The sequence below is a fragment of the Chiloscyllium plagiosum genome, unplaced genomic scaffold, assembly GCF_037043375.1.
Source record: "Chiloscyllium plagiosum isolate Xiang-an unplaced genomic scaffold, Cpla_swu_hap1 HiC_scaffold_16, whole genome shotgun sequence".
NCBI lineage: Eukaryota > Metazoa > Chordata > Chondrichthyes > Orectolobiformes > Hemiscylliidae > Chiloscyllium > Chiloscyllium plagiosum.
In genome coordinates, this window is record NW_028270154.1 from 90,538,049 (window position 1) to 90,564,312 (window position 26,264).

The window sequence follows — 26,264 nt, forward strand, 5'->3', positions numbered from 1 at the left end:
CTGTGGGGGGAAGGTAGCTGAGAGTGCAATAGGTGAATGGGGGTGGGGATGGAGGTGATAAGTCAGAGAGGAGGGTGGAGTGGATAGGTGGGAAGGGAAATTGACAGGTAGGACAGGTCATGGGGACAGTGCTGAGCTGGAAGATTGGAACTGGGGTAAAGTGGGGGGAGGGAAGATGAGGAAACTGGTGAAGTCCACATTGATGCCCTGGGGTTGAAGTGTTCCGAGGTAGAAGATGAGGCGTTCTTCCTCCAGGCGTCGGGTGGTGAGGGAGCGGCGGTGAAGGAGGCCCAGGACCTGCATGTCCTCGGCAGAGTGGGAGGGGGAGTTGAAATGTTGGGCCACGGGGCGGTGTGGTTGATTGGTGCGGGTGTTCTGGAGATGTTCCCTAAAGCGCTCTGCTAGGAGGCGCCCAGTCTCCCCAATGTAGAGGAGACCGCATCGGGAGCAATGGATAAAATAAATGATATTGGTGGATGTGCAGGTAAAACTTTGGTGGATGTGGAAGGCTCCTTTGGGGCCTTGGATGGAGGTGAGGAGGGAGGTGTGGGCGCAGGCTTTGCAATTCTTGCGGTGGCAGGGGAAGGTGCCAGGATGGGAGGGTGGGTTGTTGGGGGGCATTCTCACTGTCTCCAAATATGAAGTATACTCAAGGCTGAGATAGACATTTAATCAGTAAAGGAATCAGGGGTTATGTGGAAAAGGCAGGAAAGTGGAGTTGAGGATTATCAGACCAGTCATGATCCCATTGAATGGCAGGGCAGACTTGATGGGCTGAATGGCCTACTTCTCCTCATCCATCTTAAGGGGTTGGCATTCATCAGCAACACACAGCCGCAGCATTGTATCCCAAATGCACCATACACTACAGCAACCCACTAAAGCTATTCTAACAGTATCTCCCAAACTGATTACCTCGAACATCCAGGAGGAGAATTGCACACCCCCAGCGATTTCCCACCCAAGCAGCACTATGGCTGTCCTCACACCAAACCGACTGCACCAGTTCAAGCAGTCAGCTCACCACTGCCATCTCCAGGCCAGTTAGAGATGGCAATGAATGCAAGCCTAGCCAGTAACACATGCTTGTTTTGTGAATAAATGAAAATAGAGGAAAAATATGCCAGAACATTGGTGTCCAACATAACTTTGTTTGACACCACTATGGATCTCAAGGTGTTCCTCACAGAGAGAGGAGATAGCATCAAGCAGCTTCTGTAAGAGCCAATCTTCTCCAGCCCCACCGCTCACATGGCGGAATGCCTTGGTGCAATCAATGAAGGCAATGTATAATGGTCTTCTTTATTTGTGATATTTTTCTTCAGCCATCAGGCTGGGAAGACCATGTTGATGAGAATTGGAGTAGATGTGTTCAACCAAGTCTGCCAAGGGTGACATGGGCAAACAGCTTTCCCACAATGCCCAGCAAGGAGCTGCCTCAGTAGCGGTTAGAATCACTGTGATAGACTCTTGCTCTTGGACATGGTCACATTCTTCCCATTTTGCATATCCTGAGACACTGCATCCTCCCTGGATCCTAGACAGAGAAAGTTGTGCAAATTCTGCACGAGTACCACTTTCCCAAGCTTGACACGTTCAGCCCACGCAGCATTATCACCTTGATCTTTGACCACGGCAAGCAAGTTAATAACTTTGATAAGCTCCTCCACCGTGGGTTCAGAACCCAGTTCTGCCATGCCATCGTAGAGGTCCCTTAGTAACAGTTTCTTCCATACATTACAACTCATTGTGATGTTACACTCCAATTATCTATTGCAGTAACTGATGATTTTTGCTGTAAATGTTTCTGTTTTCTTTACTGGTGGTCCTGTTACCTTCATGAGCCTTTCATTCACCTGTACATCCTTATCACGGTCAGAGGATCATCTGGATATTCCAGTGAAGTTGTAACCAGTGATTGGTGCGCCACCTAGCTGCCTGCATAGTGCAGGGTCTTCTCACTTAGACAACTCTCGTAATGAAGAAGAGCAGATTCACCAGCGTGTGCTAGATTCAAACCAGTCAGCATTGTCCACTCTTCATATGTCAAGAGGGCGGTATTATAGATCATTATCTTATTGTTATAGATGGTGGCTCAACCTACAGACCATTTGGCTCTGTAGTCTGTGTGGGGGGGGGGGGGGGGGGGAGGTAGCTTTCAAATGTCTGAAGATTGTCATTCGCAATTTTAAGGATGAAAAGGCCTGGCCAGTCTTGATCCATAACGATCAGGAAATTCTAGACAAGCTCGAGATAATTCTAGACAAGTTATCTCAACTCGAAACATTAGCTTTCTTTCTCTCCATGGATGCTGCTGACCCGCTGCGATCTCCAGCATTTGTTGTTTTCGAGACTAGACAAGCTATTTTATTAAGCTCTTTACCTAAAGACTGAAGAATGTATAAAACACTGCTACTAGGACTAATAAAGGAGAGGAACATAGATCAGGAAGATACAGACCAGGAAGGAGTAGCAGAGTGCTAGGAGGACAGAAGGTGGCTCATTTTGACTGTAATCCCCCACACTGCCCAGCTGAGTCAGAAAGCTGGTCTCTAGTGGTAATATTGTGGTGATTTTAGATGCTGGAAAGAACAATTACTGGTTATAAATGTGAAATAGAGTAACTGCCAGAGAAATCAGAGAGAAATTAAATGTATTCATGACTGCAATTACGATTAAGCTATTTATGAGATGTTTTTATATAATTGCTGACATGTAGGAAAATTATGTTATCTACAATATAAACACACTACTACATATTGCTCTTGCTATATATCAATGACCTAACCATGGTATCCAGAGCAAAATTTCCAGATTTATGGATAACACTTTAGAGGTTTATAAAATCATGTTGGTCATGGATAGGGTGAATAGACAAGGTCTTTTCCCCAGGGTAGGGGAATCCCAGAACTAGAGGGCACAGGTCTAAGGTGAGAGGGGAAAGATTTAAAAGGGTCATAAGAGGTAACGTTTTCACTCAGAGGGTGGTGCGTGTATGGAATGTGCTGCCAGAGGAAGCAGTGGAGGCTGGTACAATTAAACCATTTAAAAGGCATTTGGATGGCTATGTGAATAAGAAGGGTTCAGAGAGATATGGATCAAATGCTGGCCAATGGGACTTGGTCAGATTGTGATGTTTGGTCAGCATGGACAAGTTGGACCAAAGGGTCTGCTTCTGTGCTGTGTGACTCTAGGACACAAAAGTGGGACTTATTGTGAATTGTGAGGAGGATAGTGTAGAGTTTCAAAAGCGGGTTGATACTTTGGTGGAATGGATGGATAATGGGCAGATGAGATTTAATGCAGCAAAGTGAGAATTGATTCATGTTGGTGTGAAGGATCCAGAGGGACAATATAGAAGATGGACCTGGGTGTATTGAAGCACAAATCAGGACAGGCTGAGAGAGCAGTTAATTAAGTAAAGGGTCCTGGCCTTTATAAATAGAGGCTTCAGAGTGCAAAAGCATAGACATCATGATAAACCTGCATAAAACACCAGTTTGGCCTCAACTGGAATACTGTGTTCAAGTTTGAACAGCACACCTTAATGCATTAGAGAGGATATGGAGTAATGTACGAGAAATGTTTCATGGCTGGAGAAACTGTAACTCTTCCTGTTGGAGAAGAGCAAGTTGAGATGAGATTTGGTTTTCACAATGATGAGGGAGCTAGACGGGTCAGGTAGGGAGAAACCATTTCCACTGGTGGAAGGGTTGAGAGTCAGAGGGCACAGAGGTCATTGTAATTTGCCGTGGCAAAACAAGGAATAGTGACAGAATCAGACTGTTTTTGTGCATTGCAATGCGTTGGCTGAAGGTATGTTCAATTATGGTATTCAAAGGAACTTGGATCATTGTCTGAAAGGGAAATGATGGTCTCTCTTTGTGCTGTGACCATCCTATATTTCCAAAAGGGGTTGACAATTTTGTCCCTACAGTCTGAAACATAAAAGCCTACGACTTACACCTGGTAAATCACCACAAAGAAGGGCAACATACATAACCCTGCTGAAGAATTTACTTCCTTCAAAGACCAAGGAATGTCAATTTCCTGGGGTTGTACTTGGGGGAAAAAAAACACAATGCGCAGGCCCTGAGATGTGCTTCAAGAGTAAAAGAACTAGAAACTGAAAGAGCTATGAGAAGGTTTGCATCCTTCCTCCTGTACCCCGCCTCACAGCTTGCTGCCTGGATGCAGATTCACAGATCACCACTGGAATGGCTCTGTACAAGAACAACTCTGACTATCCTGTATATACACTCAGCATCAGGAGGTCAGAAGGTTTCCTCATCATTGCAGAAAACAATTCAAAGTCATACAATCCTAATGTTGATTTTCTGGTACAGGTGTATAATAAAATGATTTTCTTTTGAAAGCCTTGGCGTTTCCCTGATGATGTGGAGATGCTGGTGTTGGACTGGGCCGAACAAAGCCAGAAGTCACACAACACCAGGTTATAGTCCACCAGGTTTATTTGAAATCACAAGCTTTCGGAGCGCTGCCCCTTCATCAGGTGGAGTGTTCTGTTCTGTACCATGATGGCTCCTCCTTTGTCTGCTGCTTTGATGACAATGCTGATGTTGACCTTGAGAATATGGATGGTGCTGTGTTATGCTTGGGTAACGTTCTGTGTTATCTTGTGAGCAGGGCTGATGAATCTGGCATTAACACATCTCCTGACGGCTTAATCATATATGCTGAGGCAAGGCCAGCAGCTTTCTGGAGGGGTCCAATTTGACTTCTTAGCAGGACTTATACACTTAATGGTAAGGTCCTGGGGAGTGTTGCTGAACAAGGAGGCCTTGCAGTGCAGGTTCATAGCTCCTTGAAAGTGGAGTTGCAGGTAGATAGGATAGTGAAGAAGGAGTTTGGTATGCTTTCTTTTATTGGTCAGAGTATTGAGTACAGGAGTTGGGAGGTCATTTTGCGGCTGTACAGGACATTGGTTAGGCCACTGTTGGAATATTGTGTGCGATTCTGGTCTCCTTCCTAACGGAAAGATGTTGTGAAACTTGAAAGGATTCAGAAAATATTTACAAGGATGTTGCCAGGGTTGGAGGATTTGAGCTATAGGGAGAGGTTGAACAGGCTGGGGCTGTTTTCCCTGGAGCATCGGAGGCTGAGGGGTGACCTTATAGAGGTTTATAAAATCATGAGGGGCATGGATAGGATAAATAGACAAAGTCTTTTTCCTGGGGTGGGGGAGTCCACAACTAGCGGGCATAGGTTTAGGGTGAGAGGGGAAAGATATCAAAGGGACACAGAGAGTGGTACGTGTATGGAATGAGCTGCCAGAGGAAGTGGTGGAGGCTGGTACAATTGCAATATTTAAGAGGCATTTGGATGGGTATATGAATAGGAAAGGTTTGGAGGGATATGAGTCGGGTGCTGGCAAGTGGCACTAGTTTGGGTTGGGATATCTGGTTGGCATGGATGGGTTGGACCAAAAGGTCTGTTTCTGTGCTGTACGTCTCTATGACTCTATGACTCTTCTTTGGTTTTTGCACTGTGGATCTGTCTGTCAACTGTTCCAGTTCACCGGTTGTCTCACTGGTGCTGCTGCTGCTGACACCTTGGGGATTTGTGGAAGAATCCTTCACTGGAAGAAAACTCCACCTGACGAAGGAGCCGCGCTCTGAAAACTTGTGATTTCAAATAAACCTGTTAGACTGCAATCTGGCTTCTGACTTCCTCTCTGATGTTTCATTAGGGAAAAGAATCAAATCTAAAATTAAATTATATAAAATTGAAAAGACAGTTGTACACTCAAAGACTTAAAGAAAAGCAAAATGTTGTGGTGGTTGGATTAAAGATGATATCTTCAAGCCACACCATTAAGAAGAGTCACTTAGACTCGAAATGTTAGCTTGCTCTCTCTCCACGGATGCTGCCTGACCTGCTGTGATCTCCAGCATTTGTTGTTTTCAGGACAGATTCCAGCATCTGCGGTAATGTGCTCCTGCAATTAAGGGTTAATTGTTAAGGGTTAATTGGATGTGATAACGAGCAATTGAAATAAAGTGGAAAAGTCCATGGAAAGTAAGCCGAATGCAAAAACTGCTTGAGATTTTCAGGGAAAGGTGGGCACCGCAGGGAGTGGAGTGGAGTGGAGTGGAGTGGAGTGGAGTGTAGTGTATTATTTTCCCCAGGTGAAAGTGAGGACTGCAAATACTGGAGATCAGAGTCAAGGTTAATGTGGTGCTGAAAAAGCACAGCAGGTCAGGCAGCATCGGAGGAGCAGGAAAACGTCGATTTTCCTGCTCCTCAGATGCTGCCTGACCTGGTGTGCTTTTCCAGCACCACTTTAATCTTGTATTATTTCCCCCTCCAACTCTATTTTGATTTGATCCCTGTCCTCCCCTTCATTATTTGATCACGCAGCATTGCCCTTTGATGTGAAGGCCTAATGCTACTCGGGTGTTTCCTTTCTTCCTGGTGGTGGGAATTGATGAAAGATTTGTCACCTTGTGTCTTTCACTGTGTTTCACACCTGCACACACACAACATGGGTGCTGGGGATAAATATAAGGATTACTGCAGTTAGGTGGTAGTGTGGGGATAAAAAGGAAAAAAGAAATTTTAAAAAAGCAAAAAAATGCAAAAACTGCTTGTTTTGACTGAGAGGTGGCCATGTGACACTAAACTGTCTGTGAGAACTGTCCTGTTGGGCTGTCACATGGAGCTACCTGGAGATGTTTTTCTGTGTCATGGATTGTCTGGACAAGTACTGGAAGTATCAGGAAACGGTGATACAACATGTAATCTTCAATTCGGAGTAACACTAATATCAGGGGCTTTGCCTCATTCATTTGACTTCACTTCAGGCTGGGAGTTGCAATTGGAAGAAAGCAGTGACACTTGTCAACATAATGCATGTGTTATTTACTGTTAGCCTTCACCTCAGGCCAGGATTGAGGAATGGTGCCAGGAACCCTGAGCTCTCCAGACCAGTCATGGTAAAGCAGGGTCCCTGATGGGGGTTAGGGTGTAAGACTCCCAAAATATATTTGCCGTTTTATATGATTAGATTCCCTACAGTGCAGAAACAGGCCCTTCGGCCCAACAAGTCCACATTGACCCTCCGAAGAGTAACCCACCCAGACCCATTCCCCTACCCAATATTTACATCTAACACTATGGGTAATTTAGCATGGCCAATTCACCTGATCTGCCAATTCACCTGATTTGGACTGTGGGAGGATACCAGAGCACCCAGAGGAAACCCACGCAGACACGAGGAGAATGTGCAAACTCCACACAGACAGTCATCGAGGCTGGAATCAAACCTGGGTCCCTGGCGCTGTGAGGCAGCAGTGCTAATCACTGAGCCACTGTGCCACCCCATTTTTTTTATGTGTTTTTTATCTATGTATAGTAGATATATATAAAAATGCTTTTATATCTACTATTTTTATGTATATATTTACTGCTTTATATATATTTACTATTTATATGTATTTACTGCTTAATATATTTATTATTGAAGTTCTTACTGATCAATATTCACTTTTTAAAAATATATGTGTGTGTATACATATATATATAAACTGTAAATAAATGTGTTAATTTGGATGTGTTAATTAACCTGAAGGTTTTCTATTACATCTCACAGAATCCACTATCAACTTTGACAAACATTACACCATTTGTCCGATGATTGCTCAGGGGTGAACAGGAATTGCTCCTGTAGTGAAATGAAGCAACACAGAAACCAGCCGACCAGCCAGTCCACTTGGCAGATACAACAGACTCCCAGAAGGAGTTCAGTCAGTCCTTTGTACGCTGGCTAACTCTTTGAGAGCAGCCAGACCCACTTTGATGCTCTCTATCTCTCTCCCCATTGCCCAGCAATTGTTTTGCCCTTCCAGCTGCTTGATACAATTCCCTTGTAAAAGTTGCTAAATCAACTTCCAATATAACCTTTCAGGCAAAGCATTCCACATCATACCATTCTTTTTCCAAGGGTCACTGCTGATGCTTTTGTCGATAATTTTAAATCTATAATCTTCCGTTTCTGATCCTTCTACTAATGTCAGCAGTTTCAACTTGTATATTCTAACAAACCCTGTCTTAGTTTTGATCACTGCCATCGAATCTCGTGTTGACTTTGCCTGGTGTAAAGATGACAATCCCACATGCCTGATTCCATTCCAGACAATCGATTCTGCATCCTCTGGATAATTTGTATAATACAAGGGGCTGTGCCCAAAACTGAACACTGAGGCCTAACCAGTGTTTCATAACAAATCACAGAAGCCTTACAGTGTGAGGACAGGCCATTCGGCCCATTGAGTCCACACCAACACTCTGAGAGGCACGAGGGAAGAGTGAAGGAATCCTGGAAAGGTTTTAAGTGGGTGAGCTCTAAACCCGAGACCCTACACCACAGGGCTCTGTTCTCGGGCCTCTGCTCTTTGTAGTTTTTATAAATGACTTGGATGAGGAGGTTTAGGGGTGGGTTAGTAAATTTGCAGATGACACTAAGGTTGGAGGTGTCGTTGATAGTATAGAGGGCTACTGCAGGCTGCAGCGCGACATAGACAGGATGCAGAGCTGGGCTGAGAAATGGCAGATGGAGTTCAACCTGGATTAATGCGAAGTGATGCATTTTGGAAGGTCAAACTCGAATGCTGAATATAGGATTAAAGACAGGATTCTTGGCAGTGTGGAGGAACAGAGGGATCTGGGTGTGCAAGTACATAGATCCCTCAAAGTTGCCACCCATGTGGATAGGGTTGTTAAGAAAGTATATGGTGTTTTGGCTTTCATTAACTGGGGGATCAAGTTTAAGAGCGGCGAGGTTTTGCTGCAGCTCTACAAGTCCCTGCGGGGACCACACTTGGAATATTGTGTCCAGTTCTGGTTGCCCTACTGTAGGAAAGATACAGAGGCTTTGGAGAGGGTGCAAAGAAGGTTTACCAGGATGCTGCCTGGACTGGAGGGCTTGCCTTATGAAGAAAGGTTGAATAAGCTTGGGCTTTTCTCTCTGGAGAGAAGGAGGAAGAGAGGAGACCTGAACGAGGTATACAAGGTCATGAGAGGAATAGATAGAGTCAATAGCCAGAGACTTTTCCCCAGGGCAGGATTGACTGGTACAAGGAGTCATAATTTGAAGATATTAGGAGGAAGGTATAAAGGAGACGTCAGAGGTAGGTTCTTTACGCAGAGAGTTGTGAATGCATTGCCAGCTGTGGTGGTGGAAGCAGAGTCATTAGGGACATTTAAGTGACTGCTGGACAGACACATGGAGAGCAGTGAGTTGAGGGGAGTGTAGGTTAAGTTACTATATTTTACATTAGGATTAAATCTTGGCACAACATCGTGGGCCAAAGAGCCTGTTCTGTGCTGTACTTTTTTATGTTCTGAAGTGTATCCCACTCAGACTCACTCTATAACCCTGCATTTCTCTCAGTCAATGCACCATAACCCGCACATCTTTGGACTATGGGAGGAACCCACACAAACACAGGGAGAATGTGCAAACTCCACACAGACAGTCACCCAAGGGTGGAATTGAACCTGGATCTCCTAGCACTGTGAGGCAGCAGTGCTAACCACTGAGCCACTGTTCCAGCCCTAAAGGTTGAGTATACCTTCTGTAACCTCTTGTATTTTATATTAATAAAGCTAAAGATTCCATGTTCTATTAATAGCCTTTCAACATGTCTTCTCACTTTGCAAAATATAATTGGTCTTGGTTTGAGGAAACATTCCCCTGCCACGCCCACACCAGAGCTCCCAGTTCCTCTTCCCCCACCAGCTATCATGTGTCCTGGGATTAAGCCAGAGCCACAACATGATGAGAACAACCTCATTCAGTCCCCAGTAAACTACCTCAGTCTCAAACTTCAAAATGAAACTATGCATTGCATGTACAGTATCAAAAATAATTTGGCCAAATACAGAAGTGTGCCCCAGGTAGTGTCACTGTTAATGCTTCCTGTAACTGTGGATATGTTCCACTCACCTTGTCCCCATGATGGGAGCTAGGCAGGAAGGGAGCTAGCTGCTACACGTGGGATGTTGCTATCATCAATGTGACTCCTGATCTTTATCAGGCTTCATGCTGGGTGTCCTGTGGGTTACTGTTCCTCTGCTGGAAGGTGGGTTGTTCTGGTTTTACTTCTGTAAAATAAAAGTGGGGGCAGGGAGGATGCCAGTGAAAGGGCTTGGTGGTAATGGTCAGGGGATCATCATGGACCAGGCAGATTTGATGTGCCAACTGGTCCTTTCCTGCCTGTGTATGTTTGTAATGGGACCTTGCAGGAAGATATGCAGAAATGCATGGTTCAGAGATAACTGGTGAAGGAAGTCTGGAGCTTCCATAAAATGTGACAGGAAAGCTTCCTTGCCCTACGTGGATTTCTCCCACATCACCTGGATAACGCTGGTCACATTAATGGATGCTGGAACCTTTTAGCATTCTCTTCAGCTATGCTTGGACCTCCCACTTTCCAGTAGGAAAAGGGGAACTCTGCTTACTCCTGCTCTTATTTAGATTATTTGCTTCTGGGATGTGGATATAATTATAGCAAGGTCCCATTTACTACCCATCTATGGAGTGGCACGGTAGCTCAGTGGTTAGCACTGCTACCTCACAGCGTCAGGGACCCGGGTTCAATTCCAGCCTCGGGTGACTGTCTGTGTGGAGTTTGCACATTCTCCCAGTGTCTGTGCGGGTTTCCTCTGGGTGCTCAGGTTTCCTCCCAGAGTCCAAAGATGTGCAAGTTAGGTTGGATTGACCATGGAAAATTACCCACAGTGTTCAGGGATGTGTAGTTTAGGTTTATTCGTCAGGGGTAAATGTAAAGTAATAGGGCAGGGGGGTGGGTTACTCTTCAGAGGGTTGGTGTGGACTTATTGGGCTGAAGGGCCTGTTTACACACTGTAGGGATTCTATGATTTTACAAATTTTTCTTGAGAACAGAGGAAGTGAGCCAGTTTCTTGTACTACTACAATCCAGTCAATGTAGGTGCACACCCAGCTCTGTTAGGAAGGCATTTCCAGGATTTTGACCACGCAACAGTAAAGGAATGGCCATCCATTTCCTAGTCCAGATGGTTACACGGTGAGGCGCTTGCTGGTTAGCTGCTACAGTGTAGTCTGTCGATGGTCCATCAAGCTGATTGCTTTTTCATATGGTCTTATCATTGTTCAGGCAAGAAAGGAGTATTCCATCAAGGGCTTATGCCCGAAACGTCGATTCTCCTGTTCCTTGGATGCTGCCTGACCTGCTGCGCTTTTCCAGCAACACATTTTCAGCTCTGATCTCCAGCATCTGCAGCCCTCACTTTCCATCACACATCCAAGCTATGCCTTGTAGACTGATTTTGGAGAGGCAGACAGTGAGTCAGACTCATTGTTTTATCCACAGTGTTTGTCCAACTGATCCACACAGTGTTAATGATGAGATCATCCACAGTGGTAATAGAATTGAGGACAGCCATGTCTGACCCTTTCAATACACAAATCTCACTTGCCATTAATCCACACAAGATTGATGGATGTCTGCAGGCTCTGAGGAGGTACAACTGGAACTGGACACCACGCAGTAATCGGTAAGCAACCCCCCTCTGACTTTATGCTGGAGACACAGACTATGAGTGCTGTCGTGCAAGATTTAAGGCAAACCTTCCCAAATTATTTTCTAATGCATGCAAGCTCTTACTAACACTCCATTGTTAATGTTACCAGAGCTGTATGCAGTACGATTGATGCTAATACCACATGGGAATAAGTTGTGAATGAAAATCAGATTCAAAATAAGGACGGACTAGATGTTAGGATGCTTAGGAAAGATAGAGAGTGAAAGAAAGGAAGAGGCTTGGCAGTATTGAGTAAGGAAAACATTCCACTGCTTGGCAGGGAAGATGTCCTGCAGTCAAGACAAAGCATGTTTGACTGGATTTAAGAAAGAATATTAGCATCAGTACAGTACTGGGCCACCACGGCATGGGTAAGATATAGAAGAGCAAAACTGCTGGAAAATGACCAAGAATGCAGGAATATGTTTTTTTTTAATGTTGTATTCGCTTGTGGGACATGGCATCATTAGGTGGTCCAGCATTTATTATCCCTCCCTAGTTGCCTATGAGAAGGTGGTGGTGAGCTCCCTTCTTGAACTGGTACAGTCCACATCCTCAAGATCTTTTACAATATGCCCCCCTCATCTCCTAAACTCTAAAGAAAAAGTCCTAGCTTGTCCAACCTCTCCCTATAACTCAGACCATTGAATCCTGGTAACATCCACTTGCATTGACCCACAATGCCTTCAGGGAGGGAATTCCAATGACAGTGACAGTGGAGGAACGGTGACATATTTCCAAGTCAGGACATATGGTGAGGGGCTTGGAGGGGAACTTGCAGGGGGTGATGTTCCCATGCATCTGCTGGCCTTGTCCTTCTAGATAGTAGCCATCATGGGTTTGGAAGGTGCTGTCTGAGGATCTTGGGTGAATTTCTGCAGTGCATCTTGGAGATGGTACACACTGCTGCTACTAAGTGTTGGTATTGTTGGGAGTGGATGCTTGTGGATGTGGTGCCAATCATACATGTGCAAGGACAAATCCAAGACCTTTGACAGGTATTTAACTTTTTTTAGTCTTTTGTGGGACCTAGGCATCACTGGCCATGCCAGCACTGATGACCCATCCCTAATTGCTCCATGAGAAGGTGGTAGTGAGCTGCTACAATCCATATGATGTAGGGTCATCCACAATCTATAATGAAGACAGTTCCAGATCATGACTCAGCAACAGCGAAGGAATGGTGATCTGGTTCCAGATCAGGACTATGTGCCTCAGAATGAACCTGTTGGAACCTGCAACATCTGCTATGTTTATCCTTCCTGGCTCAACCATCTTTCACCAATGACCCTTCCTCTGACATAAGGTCAGAATTGGGGGATGTCTGCCAATGCTCAAAAACACTCGAAAGTCTTCAGATATTGAAGCTGCCCATGCCAAACATAACACATTCTGGACAATGTTCAGGCTTGGGGACTGATGAGTGGCGAATTATAATCAATCCACACAAATATCAGGCATTGCCTATCTCCAACAAGAGAGAATTCAAATAACTTCTCCTGATATACAATGACATTACCATCATAGAATCCCCCATTAACAATTTCATGGGGGCAACCATTGAACAGAAATTGGACTGGCCCCACCATGTAAATAATGTGGTTGGCAAGGTCAGTCTGGAAGCAAAGATTCAAAGGCAAGTAACTCAGTTCCAGACTCTCCAGCACCTAAAGGGCCCAAGTCTCAGTGGTGAGCTACTCTCCACAAACCTGGATGGGTGCCGCTCCAAACAATCAGGAAAAATGATACCAACCAGGACAAAGGAATCCACTTCATTGACACCCCATCCACCTACTTCAACATTCACTCCGTCCACCATGAACACACAGCAGCATCATAAGGCACCATCTACAGGATGCACTGCAACAACTTACCAAAGCTCTCTCAGCAGCATCTTTCAAACGTTAATGACAGCCAGCACAGATTTAGAGCCATAGAGTCACAGAGATGTACAGCATGGAACAGACCCTTCAGTCCAACCCATCCAGCCGACCAGATATCCCAACCCAATCTAGTCCCCATTTGCCAGTACACTACCCATATCCCTCCAAACCCTTCCTATTCATATACCCATTCAAATGCCTTTTAAATGTTGTAATTGTACCAGCCCCCACCACTTCCTCTGACAGCTCACTCCATATACATACCACCCTCTTAAATATTTCCCCCCATCACCTTAAACCTATGCCCCCTAGTTTTGGTCTCACCCACCCTGAAAAGACCTTGACTATTCACCCTATCCATGCCCCTCGTGATTTTATAAAGCAAATTATACGTAACAAATTGGATTGTGTTTCTCAATGAGGGTTGATTACAAGGGTATTGTGATCAACACTGGCAGCATAGTGGAAGAATATGGTTCAAGGGCACAGTGTTTTCCTTCTGTGTCAAAGCCGCAGCGTGGACAATAACCTGGCTGAATTACAGGGACAGTCGACTACAGTAAGGGACTCCCCTGGAGTCATTACCAGAACCATAGCTTTTCTTCATTTATGTTCGCAACTTAGATTTGGATCTGCAGAGTAAATTTGGAACCAGGAACTTATGTGAACTGAGAGGAGGATTGTGATAGTTTTCAAGGTCACAGGCCGGTGGAGTGGGTGGGGCCCCTAATGGCTGACAGTGAATGCAGAGGGATGTGATGTGGTACATTTGAGGAAAGGCATTCTAACTTCGGGGGTACAATTTGGAGGAAGTGACAGGATCAGAGGCACTGGGGGGTTAATGTGGAGACGTGGTTGTTGGGCAAACGTTTCTCCCAGTGCCTAGTGAACAGAGCCAGAGCAGACACCAGGCCATGGAAGTGGTGAAATACGCCTTGTAGTGTGTTTATTTTTGAAACTAAGAAGTAGATTACAAAAGCAAGCAAGTTATAATGGACCTCTGGAAAAGCCTGGTGTACCCTCAACCAGAACATTGGGTCTAGTTCGGATATTGGAGCTCTCCACCCTTCAGGCTCTCTGCCTCTATTCCTGATGAAGGGTTTTTGCCCAAAACGTCGATTTTACTGCTCCTCGATGCTGCCTGAACTGCTGTGCTCTTCCAGCACCACTAATCCAGAATCTGGTTTCCAGCATCTGCAGTCATTGGTTTTACAAGGGAACGCTGGGGTTGGACCAGAGGCTCGACTCAAAGTGGATTGGTTCTCACCGGCAGAGGAGTCAAAAGCCAGAGCTCCCCGATTGGAGTGATTGGCAAAGATCGGATGAGAAATGTTATTTCAAGCGTCAGGGAGTGGTCAGCATTAGGAATGAACTGCCTGGGGGGGGGGGGTGCAGAATCAATGGGGGTTTCCGAAATGGGATTGGATCAGCAAAAGAAGATTTCAAATAAAATGGTCAAAGGCCAAGATGTTCTTGCAGAGAGATGGGCTGAACGGTCCCTTTCTCTGCTTGTAGCCACACAGCCTGAAGCCAGGGTTTCTGTGCAGCACCATTCCACAGAGGAGCTGACCATTGGAAAGGCTGCAGGCAGTTGGATAGTCCCAGAGGTGGATACGGTGCGGCACAGTGTCTCTGTCCTTAGTCTACCAGAAAAAGGAAGTGAATGTGGAGGAAGTGGAGACGTAAGTTGTTGGGCAAACGTTTCCCCCAGTGCCTGGTGAACAGAGCCAGAGCAGACACCGGGCCATGGAAAGTCCCATGAAGGAAGGGGTCCTGCACATTCTACAGTATAAGTTTGGTTTGGTAAGTCCCAGGGCAGAGGGCAGGGCTGGGAGGCAGTCAATCCAACCTGGCACCAACCCCCAACAGGGGCTCTGCCCGAGCTCACACCTTAACGCGGCGCTTCGTTTCTATATAACCTGCAACTTCTACGCAGCGCCTCAACCCACGACCCGATGCACTCTCCGCTCGCTCCAACAATCCGGCAATGTTCCCGGTAAAATCTTGCATTTCGGTGCTGCCTGGACCGTCCCTGCTAACTCCAGCTCCGGCTGATACTGAGCCGGCTTTCCTGCAATCGCCTCGGAAATTGCGGTGGTCTCAAACCCGGGGGCATTGTCCCCATTCCCAGCAGCACCACCAGCAGCAGCACAGGGCAGCCCCCAGTCCCTCTGGCTAGCTCACTCACAGATGGGAATATCACCATGCACACCACCAGCAAAGGTTTGAGAAAGAGCGGGGGTCTGGCAGGGGGAGCTGACCTGGGTTTGACTGGGTGCATTAATTCCTGAGGCTTATTGTAACCTTCACTTTGAGGTGTGTCGATATGTAGCTTTTGTTTTGTAAATATTGGAAATACTTAGGAGGTTTTATCACGCGCAGGGAACAGAAATGTACATTTTTCAGTTGAGGTTGTGACTCTTATCTTGCCCAAACAACTGTTGATGACATGGACTTCCTGTTTAAGACATTTTGTAATCTCAGGACAAGCTGTATATTATCTTTTACAAGTTAGAGTCATTGTCATAGAGATGTACAGCACAGAAACAGACCCTACAGTCCAACTTGTCCCTGCCGGCCAGATATCCCATACTAACCTCGTCCCATTTGCACTTAGCCCATATCCCTCTAAACTCTTCCTACTCATTCATCCATCCAGATGCCTTTTAAATGTTGTAATTGTACTAGCCTCCACCACTTCCTCTGGCAGCCCATTCTATACACGTACCTCTGTGTGAAAAAGTTGCCCCTTAGGTCTCTTTTATATCTTTTCCCCCCTAACCCTAAACCTATGCCCTCTAGCTCTGGACTCCCCGCCCCAGGAAAAAGACCTTGGCTATTTACCCTATCCATGCCCCTCATGATTTTATAAACCTCTACATATGGGGAACATCATCATAAAATTTTCTTGAGTTGGGTTTTTGTTAAGCAGATCCACTGCCTGCATCCTCGGAGAGGGCACTCTCTCCACATGAGGACACTATGCTGTTAACTGCCCACAAGGTGACCCTACACTGTGGGGACAGTCCAACAAAGCTCCCAAAGTTATACCAGCCTCTGTTTGGGCCCAGTCTGAGAGTGACAGGTGACCTTAGAGAGGTGTATAAAGCATGAGGGGTATAGATAAGGTGAATACCAGCTGTCCTTTCCCTAGGGTGGGAGATTTCAAGACTAGGGGCATATTTTTAAGGTGAGAGGAAAAAGATTTGTAAAAGAAATTGAGGCAACATTTTTACATGAGAGAGTGGTTCGTATGTGGAATGAACTGCCAGAGAGTGTGGTGGATGGGTACAGTTACAACATTTAAAATATATTTGGACAGGTACATGAATGAGAAAGGTTTGGAGGGATATGGGCCAAGCGCAGGCAAATGGGACTAGTTTAGTTTGGGATTATGGTTGGCATGCAATGATTAGACCAAAAGGTCTATTTCTGTGCTGTATGTCTCTATGACTATGGTACAGTCCTGAACTTTGTGGCTGAATCATTTATGTGAATAAATGCCCACACCAGCCAGATGTGTAACAAATATAGGATGAATATGATAATAAGACTTCCACAAGGTAAGGTGACAGGAATGACCAAAAGATGAAAACCTATTCCAAAGTGATTCATTACATGGTGTGTATTGGTCTCTCCTGTACCATTTTAATAAAGGTAGGATACATTTCACATCCATTCTTCAGTGCCACTGGTGAATTTCTCACTGTCAACCGTTATCTTGTCAATAAATTCTGGAAAATTGTTTCAGCACTTGTCAGCTCTGATTTTTCCCTCAATACATGCAGTGGGATACTTTTTGAGTTCTGTGAACCTCTCCTCGGCATATCTCCATGAGAAACAGAAATGGAGTGATTTTGTGCATGTTGTAAGTCCAGGAGGCCAAGTAGCTCGTTGCCATTCAGTGACAAGGTTACTGGAGCAGGGGCTTAGTGTTCAGAAATTAGCCAGAATCCCTGCCCATCCTAACCCTTCACCAGTGACCCCTTGTCCTTCAGTGGGTAAACAGCATCCAGATTGATACCCAGTGACACTGCTGTGAAGTGTGCGTTTTTGTCTTATTGTCATTTGGACTCCTTTAACCTCTTGTATTCCAGGGCTTTTTGCGACCACTAATTTAAGTGCTCTTAGGTTTGAAATTCTCGATATTTATATAAATATTTGGATAATGTCATGAGATACCTCGAGGTTGAGCAGAGAAAACTCCTCCGTTTATTCCGTTACTGGCTTGATTATATAGTTTTCTTTGAATGTGCTGGAATGATTTTCCATTATGCTGTATATTTGACCAATAGACTGAGTGCATTATCCTTGAGCAATGGACGAGGCTAGTGTTAAGAGGGCAGATAGTACAACAGAGGGGGGAATCATTGGGATGACCCTCGAAATCCTGTATCATTCAGGATTCTTTCCAGCTGCATTCATAGCCAAACCCTTCCTATTCATATACCCATCCAGATGCCTTTTAAATGTTGTAATTGTACCAGCCTCCACCACTTCCTCTGGCAGCTCATTCCATACACGCACCACCATCTGCGTGAAAATGTTGCCCCTTATGTCTCTTTTATATCTTTCCCCTCTCACCCTAAACCTATGCCCTCTAGTTCTGGACTCCCCAACCCCAGGGAAAAGACTTTGTTTATTTATCCTATCCATGCCCCTCATGATTTTATAACCTCTATAAAGGTCACCCCTCAGCCTCCGACACTCCAGGGAAAACAGCCCCAGCCTATTCAACCTCTCCCGATAGATCAAATCCTCCAACCCTGACAACATCCTTGTAAATCTTTTCTGAATCCTTTCAAGTTTCACAACATCTTTCTGATAAAAAGGAGACCAGAATTGCATGCAATATTCCAACAGTGGCCTAACCAATGTCCTGTACAGCTGCAACATGACCTCGCAACTCCTGTACTCAATGCTCTGACCAATAAAGGAAAGCATACCAAATGCCTTCTTCACTATCCTATCTACCTGCGACTCCACTTTCAAGGAGCTATGAACCTGCACTCCAAGGTCTCTTTGTTCAGCAACACTCCCTAAGACCTTACCATTAAGTGTATAAGTCCTGCTAAGATTTGCTTTCCCAAAATGCTTTCACATTTATCTAAATTAAACTCCACCTGCCACTCCTCAGCCCATTGGCCCATCTGGTCCAGATCCTGTTGTAATCTGAGGTAACCCTCTTCACTGTCCACTACACCTCCAATTTGGGTGTCATCTGCAAACTTACTAACTGTACCTCTTATGCTCACATCCAAATCATTTACGTAAATGACAAAAAGTAGAGGGCCCAGCACCGATCCTTGTGGCACTCCACTGGTCACAGGCCTCCAATCTGAAAAACAACCCTCCACCACCACCCTCTGTCTTCTACCTTTGAGCCAGTTCTGTATCCGAATGGCTAGTGCTCCCTGTATTCCGTGAGATCTAACCTTGCTAATCAGTCTCCCATGGGGAACCTTGTCGAACGCCTTACTGAAGTCCACATAGATCACATCTACCGCTCTGCCCTCATCAATCTTCTTTGTTACTTCTTCAAAAAACTCAATCAAGTTTGTGAGACATGATTTCCCATGCACAAAGCCATGTTGACTATCCCTAATCAGTCCTTGCCTTTCCAAATACATTTACATCCTATCCCTCAGGATTCCCTCCAACAACTTGCCCAACATTGAGGTCAGGCTCTCTGGTCTATAGTTCCCTGACTTGTCTTTACCGCCCTTCTTAAACAGTGGCACCACGTTAGCCAACCTCCAGTCTTCTGGCACCTCACCTGTGACTATCGATGATACAAATATCTCAGTAAGAAACCCAGCAATCACTTCCCTAGCTTCCCACAGAGTTCTCGGGCACACCTGATCCCCTGGGGATTTATCCATTTTTATGCGTTTCAAGACATCCAGCACTTCCTGTTCTGTAATATGGACATTTTTCAAGATGTCACCATCTATTTCCCTACATTCTATATCTTCCATGTCCTTTTCCTCAGTAAATATTGATGCAAAATACTCATTTAATATCTTCCCCCAACTCTTGTGGCTCCACACGAAGGCCGCCTTGCTGATCTTTGAGGGGCCCTGTTCTCTTCCGAGTTACCTACCCTTTTGTCCTTAATGTATTTGTAAAAACCCTTTGAATTCTCCTTAACTCTATTTGCCAAAGCTATCTCATGTCCCCTTTTTGCCCTCCTGATTTCCCTCTTAAGTATACTCCTACGTCCTTTATACTCTTCTAAGGATTCACTTGATCTATCCTGTCTATACCTGACATATGCTTCCTTCTTTTTCTTAACCAAACCCTCAATTTCATTGGTCATCCAGCATTCCCTCCACCTACCAACCTTTCCTTTCACCCTGACAGGAATATACTTTCTCTGGATTCTCGTTATCTCATTTCTGAAGGCTTCCCATTTTCCAGCCATCCCTTTACCTGTGAACATCTGCCCCAATCAGCTTTTGAAAGTTCTTGCCTAATACCATCAAAATTGGCCTTTCTCCAATTTAGAACTTCAACTTTTAGATCTTGTCTATCCTTTTCCATCACTATTTTAAAACGAATAGAATTATGGTCGCTGGCCCCAATGTGCTCCCCCACTGATATCTCAATTCCCAAGAGTAGGTCAAGTTTTGCACCTTCTCTAGTAGGTACATCCACATACTGAATCAGAACATTTTCTCGTGTACACTTAACAAATTCCTCTCCATCTAAACCTTTAACACTATGGCAGTCCCAGTCGATGTTTGAAAAGTTAACCATGCCCTGAGTTCATCTGCCCTCCCAGTTAGGCCCCTTGCATTGAAATAAATGCAGTTTAATTTATCAGCCTTACCTTGTTCTCTGCTTTAACCCTGTCTGCTCGCCTTTGTTCTCAACTGTACCAGTCTCAGATCGATCTCTTTCCTCACTATCTCCCTGGGTCTCTTCCCCCCCCCCCCCCCCACACCTTACAAGTTTAAATCCACCTGAGCAGCTCTATCAAATTTCCCTGCCAGTATATTAGTCCCCTTCCAATTTAGGTGCAATCCGTCCTTCTTGTACAGGTCACCTCTACCCCAAAAGAGTTTCCAATGATCCAAAAATGTGAATCCTTCTCCCATACACCAGCTCCTCAGCCATGCATTCATCTGCTCTATCCTCCTATTCCTGCCCTCACTTGCTCGTATCACCGGGAGTAATCCAGATATTAATAATCTTGAGGACCTCCTTTCTAAATTCCTGCCTAATTCTCTGTAATCTCCCTTCAGAATCTCAACCTTTTCCCTTCCTAGGTCATTGCTTACAATGTGGACAGTGACCTCCTGCTGGCCCCTCTCCCCCGTGAGAACATTCTGCACCCTCTCTGAGACATCCTTGATCCTGGCACCAGGGAGGCAACACACCATTCTGATTTTTTTGCTGCCGGCCACAGAAACGTCTGTCTGTACCTCAGACTAGAGAATCCTCTAACATAAATCGATCTCTTGGAACCTGACGTACCCCTCGTTGCATTAGAGCCAGTCTCAATACCAGAAACTTGGCTGTTCGTGCTATGTTCCTCTGAGAATCCATCACCCCCTACATTTTCCAAAACAGCATACCTGTTTGAAATGGGGATAGCCACAGAAACTCCTGCACTACCTGCCTACCTCTGTTACCTTTCCTCGATTTAATCCATATATGTGACTGTATCTGCGGGTTTTCCTCCTTCCTGTAACTGCCATCCATCACATCCCCTTGCTCTTGTAAATTCCTCATTGCCTCTAACTGTCACCCAACTGATCCATTCGATCCGATAGCATTTGCAACCAATGGCATTTATTGCAGATATTATCCTCAGTAACACGTAAACTCTCCCTAAACTCCCACATCAGACAAGAAGAGCATATCTCTCTAGTAAGGGCCATTTTTGCTTCTTTCAATCTACAGACCCAGATAATAGCACTGTCTTATTCCTCTACAAAACACTGCTCCAGGCTAACTTAATACTTATGGCTTATATTTTAAGTTTAATCAACAGACATATCTCAATAAAACATATAATCAAGAAAGAACCCACTCTACTCACTGTGGCAGACTTGATGTAAGGCCACACTTAAAATATCTCTTATCTGTTTCTGTGCTGTGACCTCTCCCAAACAGGTTCCTCCAAGATTAGTTGTGAATTTCACTGTTTGTTAATTTTCCCAGACGTACTCCAGTGTCTAGCGATACATGAACTCAAACAGCAAAGTCAGAAACTGTGCAGGTTGACTGCTGTGTTATTTAGCAATGTGGGTTTCTTTCTCTCTCTCTCCTGCACTGACCTCACCATGTGCTTCTTTTGTCTGTACCTCTCCTTTTTAACATACTGTTGTTTTGGCTTTTTTGTTCTCCAAAGTTCTAAAACAGCATATGAAACAGTAATTGCTGCTCCTAGAATTCGAGGAAATCACCTCCAGCACCTAAAATACCTCAAAAAAGGAGCAGCTGTTATAGCCAGAAATTTTTCCCATCCTCCATCTTGGATTACCCAGAATTTATTAAACAGTAAAAGCACAAGGAAATCTTGGTATCAATACGTCAGATGTTTTTGCGCTGGTGGAAGGTGTACAGTGCAATTTTCCCCAGTGTCAGTATGAGGACTGCTGCTTTTCTATATGAAAGACAGACCTGTTTGAAATTTGTTGATGGCCCAAGGCATTCTACATTTATGTGGGGAACAAGGAGATGGCCAGAGTGAGGGTAGGGCAAATCAGGGATAGTGGAGGGAACTTGAGCCTGGGGTTGGAGGAGGAAGGAGAGGTCCTTAATGAATACTTTGCTTCAGTATTCACTAGTGAGAGGGACCTTGTCGTTTGTGAGGACAGCGTGAAACAGACTGATATGTTCAAACAGGTTGATGTTAAGAAGGAATATGTTCTGGAAACTTTGAAAAACATTAGAATAGATAAGTCCCCTGGGCCAGATGGGAAGTGATGGAAGAGATTGGCTGCGCCTTTGGTGATGATCTTCACTGTCCACAGGAGTCGTGCCAGATGATTGGAGGGTGGCAAATGTTATTCCCTTGTTCAAGAAAGGGATTGCAGATAATCCTGGGAGTTACAGACCAGTCAGTCCTACGTTGGTGGTGGGTAAATTATTGGAGAAGATTCTAAGCGACAGTATTTATAACTACTTGGTAAAGCATAGTTTGATTAGAGGTAGTCAGCATGGCTTTGTGAAGGGCAGGTCATGCCTCACAAAGCTTATTGAATTCTTTGAGGATGTGATGAAGGTAGAGCAGTGGATGTAGTGTACATGGCTTTTAGCAAGGTGTTTGATAAGGTTCCCCACGGTAGGCTCATTCAGAAGGTAAGGAGGCATGGGGTACCGGGAAGTTTGGCTGTCTGGATGTAGAATTGGCTGGAAGAAAGTGAAGACTGCAGCTGCTGGAGATTAGAGACGAGAGTGTGGTGCTCGAAAAGCACAGCAGGTCAGGCAGCGTCTGAGGAGCAGGAGAGTCGACATTTTGGGCAAAAGCCCTTCATCAAGAATGGCTAGCCCATAGAAGACAGTGGGTGGTAGTACATGGTAAGTGTTCAGCCAGGAGCTCAGTGACCAATGGTGTTCCACATGGGTCTGTTCTGAGACCTCTGCTCTTTGTGATTTTTATAAATGACTTGGATGAGGAATTGGATGGGTGGGTTAGTAAGTTTGCTGATGACAGAGGTTTGTGGAATTGTGGATAGTGCGGAGGGCTGTTGTAGGTTGCAACGGGACATTGACAGGATGCAGAACTGGGCTGATAAATGGCAGATGGAGCTCAACCTGGAAAAGTGTGAAGTCATTCACTTTGGAAGGTCGAATTTGAATGCAGAATACAAGGTTAAAGACAGGATTCTTGGCAGTGTGGAGGAACAGAGGGATCTTGGATTCATGTCCAGAGATCCCTCAAAGTTATCACCTGAGTTGCTAGGATTGTTCAGACGGTGCATGATGTTTTGGCTTTCATTCGCAGGGGGATTGAGTTTATGAGCCATGAGGTTATGCTGCTGCTCTATAAAGCCCTGGTTAGACCACACTTGGAATATTGTGTTCAGTTCTGGTCACCTCATTACAGAAAGGATGTGGAAGCTTTAGGGAGAATTCAGAGGTGATTTCCAAGGATGCTGCCTGGACTGGAGGGCGTGTCTTATTAAGAAAGGTTGAGGGAGCTAGGGCTTTTCTCATTTGAGCGAAGAAGGATGAGAGGTGACTTGACAGAGGTGTACAAGATGTTGAGAGGCACAGAGAGAGTGGATAGCTAGAGACTTTTTTCCAGGGCAGAAATGGCTATCACGAGGGGACATAATTTTAAGATGATTGGAGGAAGATTTAGGGGAGATGTCAGAGGTAGGTTCTTTACACAGAGATGGTGGGTGTGTGGAATCCACTGCCAGCAGTGGTAGTAGAATCAGAGACATTAGAGACATTTAAGTGACTGCTGGATAGGCACATGGATGATAGCAAAATGAAGGGTTTGTGGGTTAGTCTGATCTTAGAGTAGGATAAAAGGCCAGCACGTCATCGAGGGCAGAAGGGCCTGTAGTGTACTATACTGTTCTATGTTCTATCCAAAAGTTGGCAGCAATGTGAACTCTGTGGAAGTGCGCAGTTTTGGGCCCCACATCTCAGGAAGGGTGCACTGGCCCCGGAGCAGGTTCAGAGGAGGTTCATGAGAATTGTCCCAGGATTCTGAGTCTATACTCGGTGGAGTTTAGAAGAATGAGGCATGATCTCATTGAAACGTAGAGAATCCTGAATGGCCTGGACAGAGTGGATGTTGGGAAGATATTTCCATTGGTAGGAGAGACGAGGAGCCGAGGCCACAGCCTTAGAGTAAAGGGAAGACCTTTTAGAACGGAGATAAGGAGAAACTTCTTCAGCCAGAGAGTGGGGAATCTGTGGAATTCACTGCCACAGAAGGCTGTGGAGGCCAGGTCACTGAGTATATTTAAGACAGAGATAGATAGGTTCTTGACTATCAAGAGGATCAAGGGTTACGGGGAGAAAGCGGGAGAAATGTAAATTACTCCATAGTGTCCAGGGTTGTGCAGGGATAGAGTGGCAGGAGCTGGGTCTTGGTGGGTTGCTTATCAGCCATGATTGAATGGTGGAGCAGAGTCGATGGGCTGAATGGCCTAATTTCAGTTTCTATGTCTTATGGTCTTAGGATGTAGACAGGCTGATGGAACAGGCAGTAAGGTGATAGGTGAAATCTAATGCAGGCAATTGCTGAATTGTATATTTTGGTTAGAAGCAGAAGGAGAATCAATTAAAATAAAATAAATAGTATAATTGTTCAGAGCAGAGAGACACGGGAATATATATTGAATGTCAATGGGTGACATTGCAGCTACAGAGAGTCATTACAATCCGTTTTGGATCATGGACATTCCCATGAAGGCTTGGGATGTTTTCCCCTGTCCTGACTGAGCAACGTTGTCTTGAGAGGACCAAATGGGAGTTAGGCATCATTGCAAATTTAAGCCGATCAGCCCATTCTCACCACCTGCTGTTTCCCCTGGGTCAGGCAACATGGCAGCTTGTCACCCAACACACACACCCCCATCACACACACACCCAACACACACACACACACACCCAACACACACACACACACCCAACACACACACACCCCCCATCACACACACCCCCATCACACACACACCCAACACACACACACACACCCAACACACACACACACAGACAGACACACACACACACCCAACACACACACACACAGACAGACACACACACACATACACCCACACACACACACACACACACACACACACCCAACACACACACACCCAACACACACACAGACAGACAGACACACACACCCGACACACACACCCGACACACACACCCGACACACACACACACACACACCCCCATCACACACACACACACACCCAACACACACACACACACCCAACACACACACACACAGACAGACACACACACACACCCAACACACACACACACAGACAGACACACACACACATACACCCACACACACACACACACACACACACACACCCAACACACACACACCCAACACACACACAGACAGACAGACACACACACCCGACACACACACCCGACACACACACCCGACACACACACCCGACACACACACCCGACACACACACCCGACACACACACCCGACACACACACCCACACACCCAACACACACACACACACCCAACACACACACACACAGACAGACACACACACACACCCAACACACACACACACAGACAGACACACACACACACCCAACACACACACACACAGACAGACACACACACACAGACAGACACACACACACATACACCCACACACACCCAACACACACACACCCAACACACACACAGACAGACAGACACACACACCTGACACACACACCCGACACACACACCCGACACACACACCCGACACACACACACACACACCCAACACACACACACACCCAACACACACACACAGACAGACACACACACACACACACACCCAACACACACACACAGACAGACACACACACACACACACCCAACACACACACAGACACACACACACATACACCCACACACACACACCCACACACCCACAGGTGTTCAAAGTTTGTGTGAAGATTTGTAGCTCGGGTGCTCGTTGTTGTGGTTCTGTTCGCCGAGCTGGGAATTTTTGTTGGAAACATTTCGTCCCCTGGCTAGGTGACATCCTCAGTGCTTGGGAGCCTCATGTGATGTTTCTGTGGTGTTTCCTCCGGCATTTATAGTGGCCTGTCCCGGTTGTCAGTTTCAGCT

General features: G+C 45.5%; 1 protein-coding gene across 3 annotated transcripts in view; it reads left to right on the forward strand.

Annotated features, from left to right (window-relative positions):
• The first annotated feature begins 14,946 nt into the window (after window positions 1–14,946).
• Window positions 14,947–26,264, forward strand: part of LOC122556958 (uncharacterized) — a 61,669-nt gene continuing 50,351 nt past the window's right edge. For all 3 annotated transcript variants that reach the window (XM_087995519.1, XM_087995518.1, XM_087995520.1), the window contains exon 1: window positions 14,947–15,272. In XM_087995519.1, coding sequence (XP_087851645.1) covers window positions 15,216–15,272 — 57 coding nt within the window. In that variant the 5' untranslated portion in view covers window positions 14,947–15,215. The remainder of the gene's footprint in view (window positions 15,273–26,264) is intronic.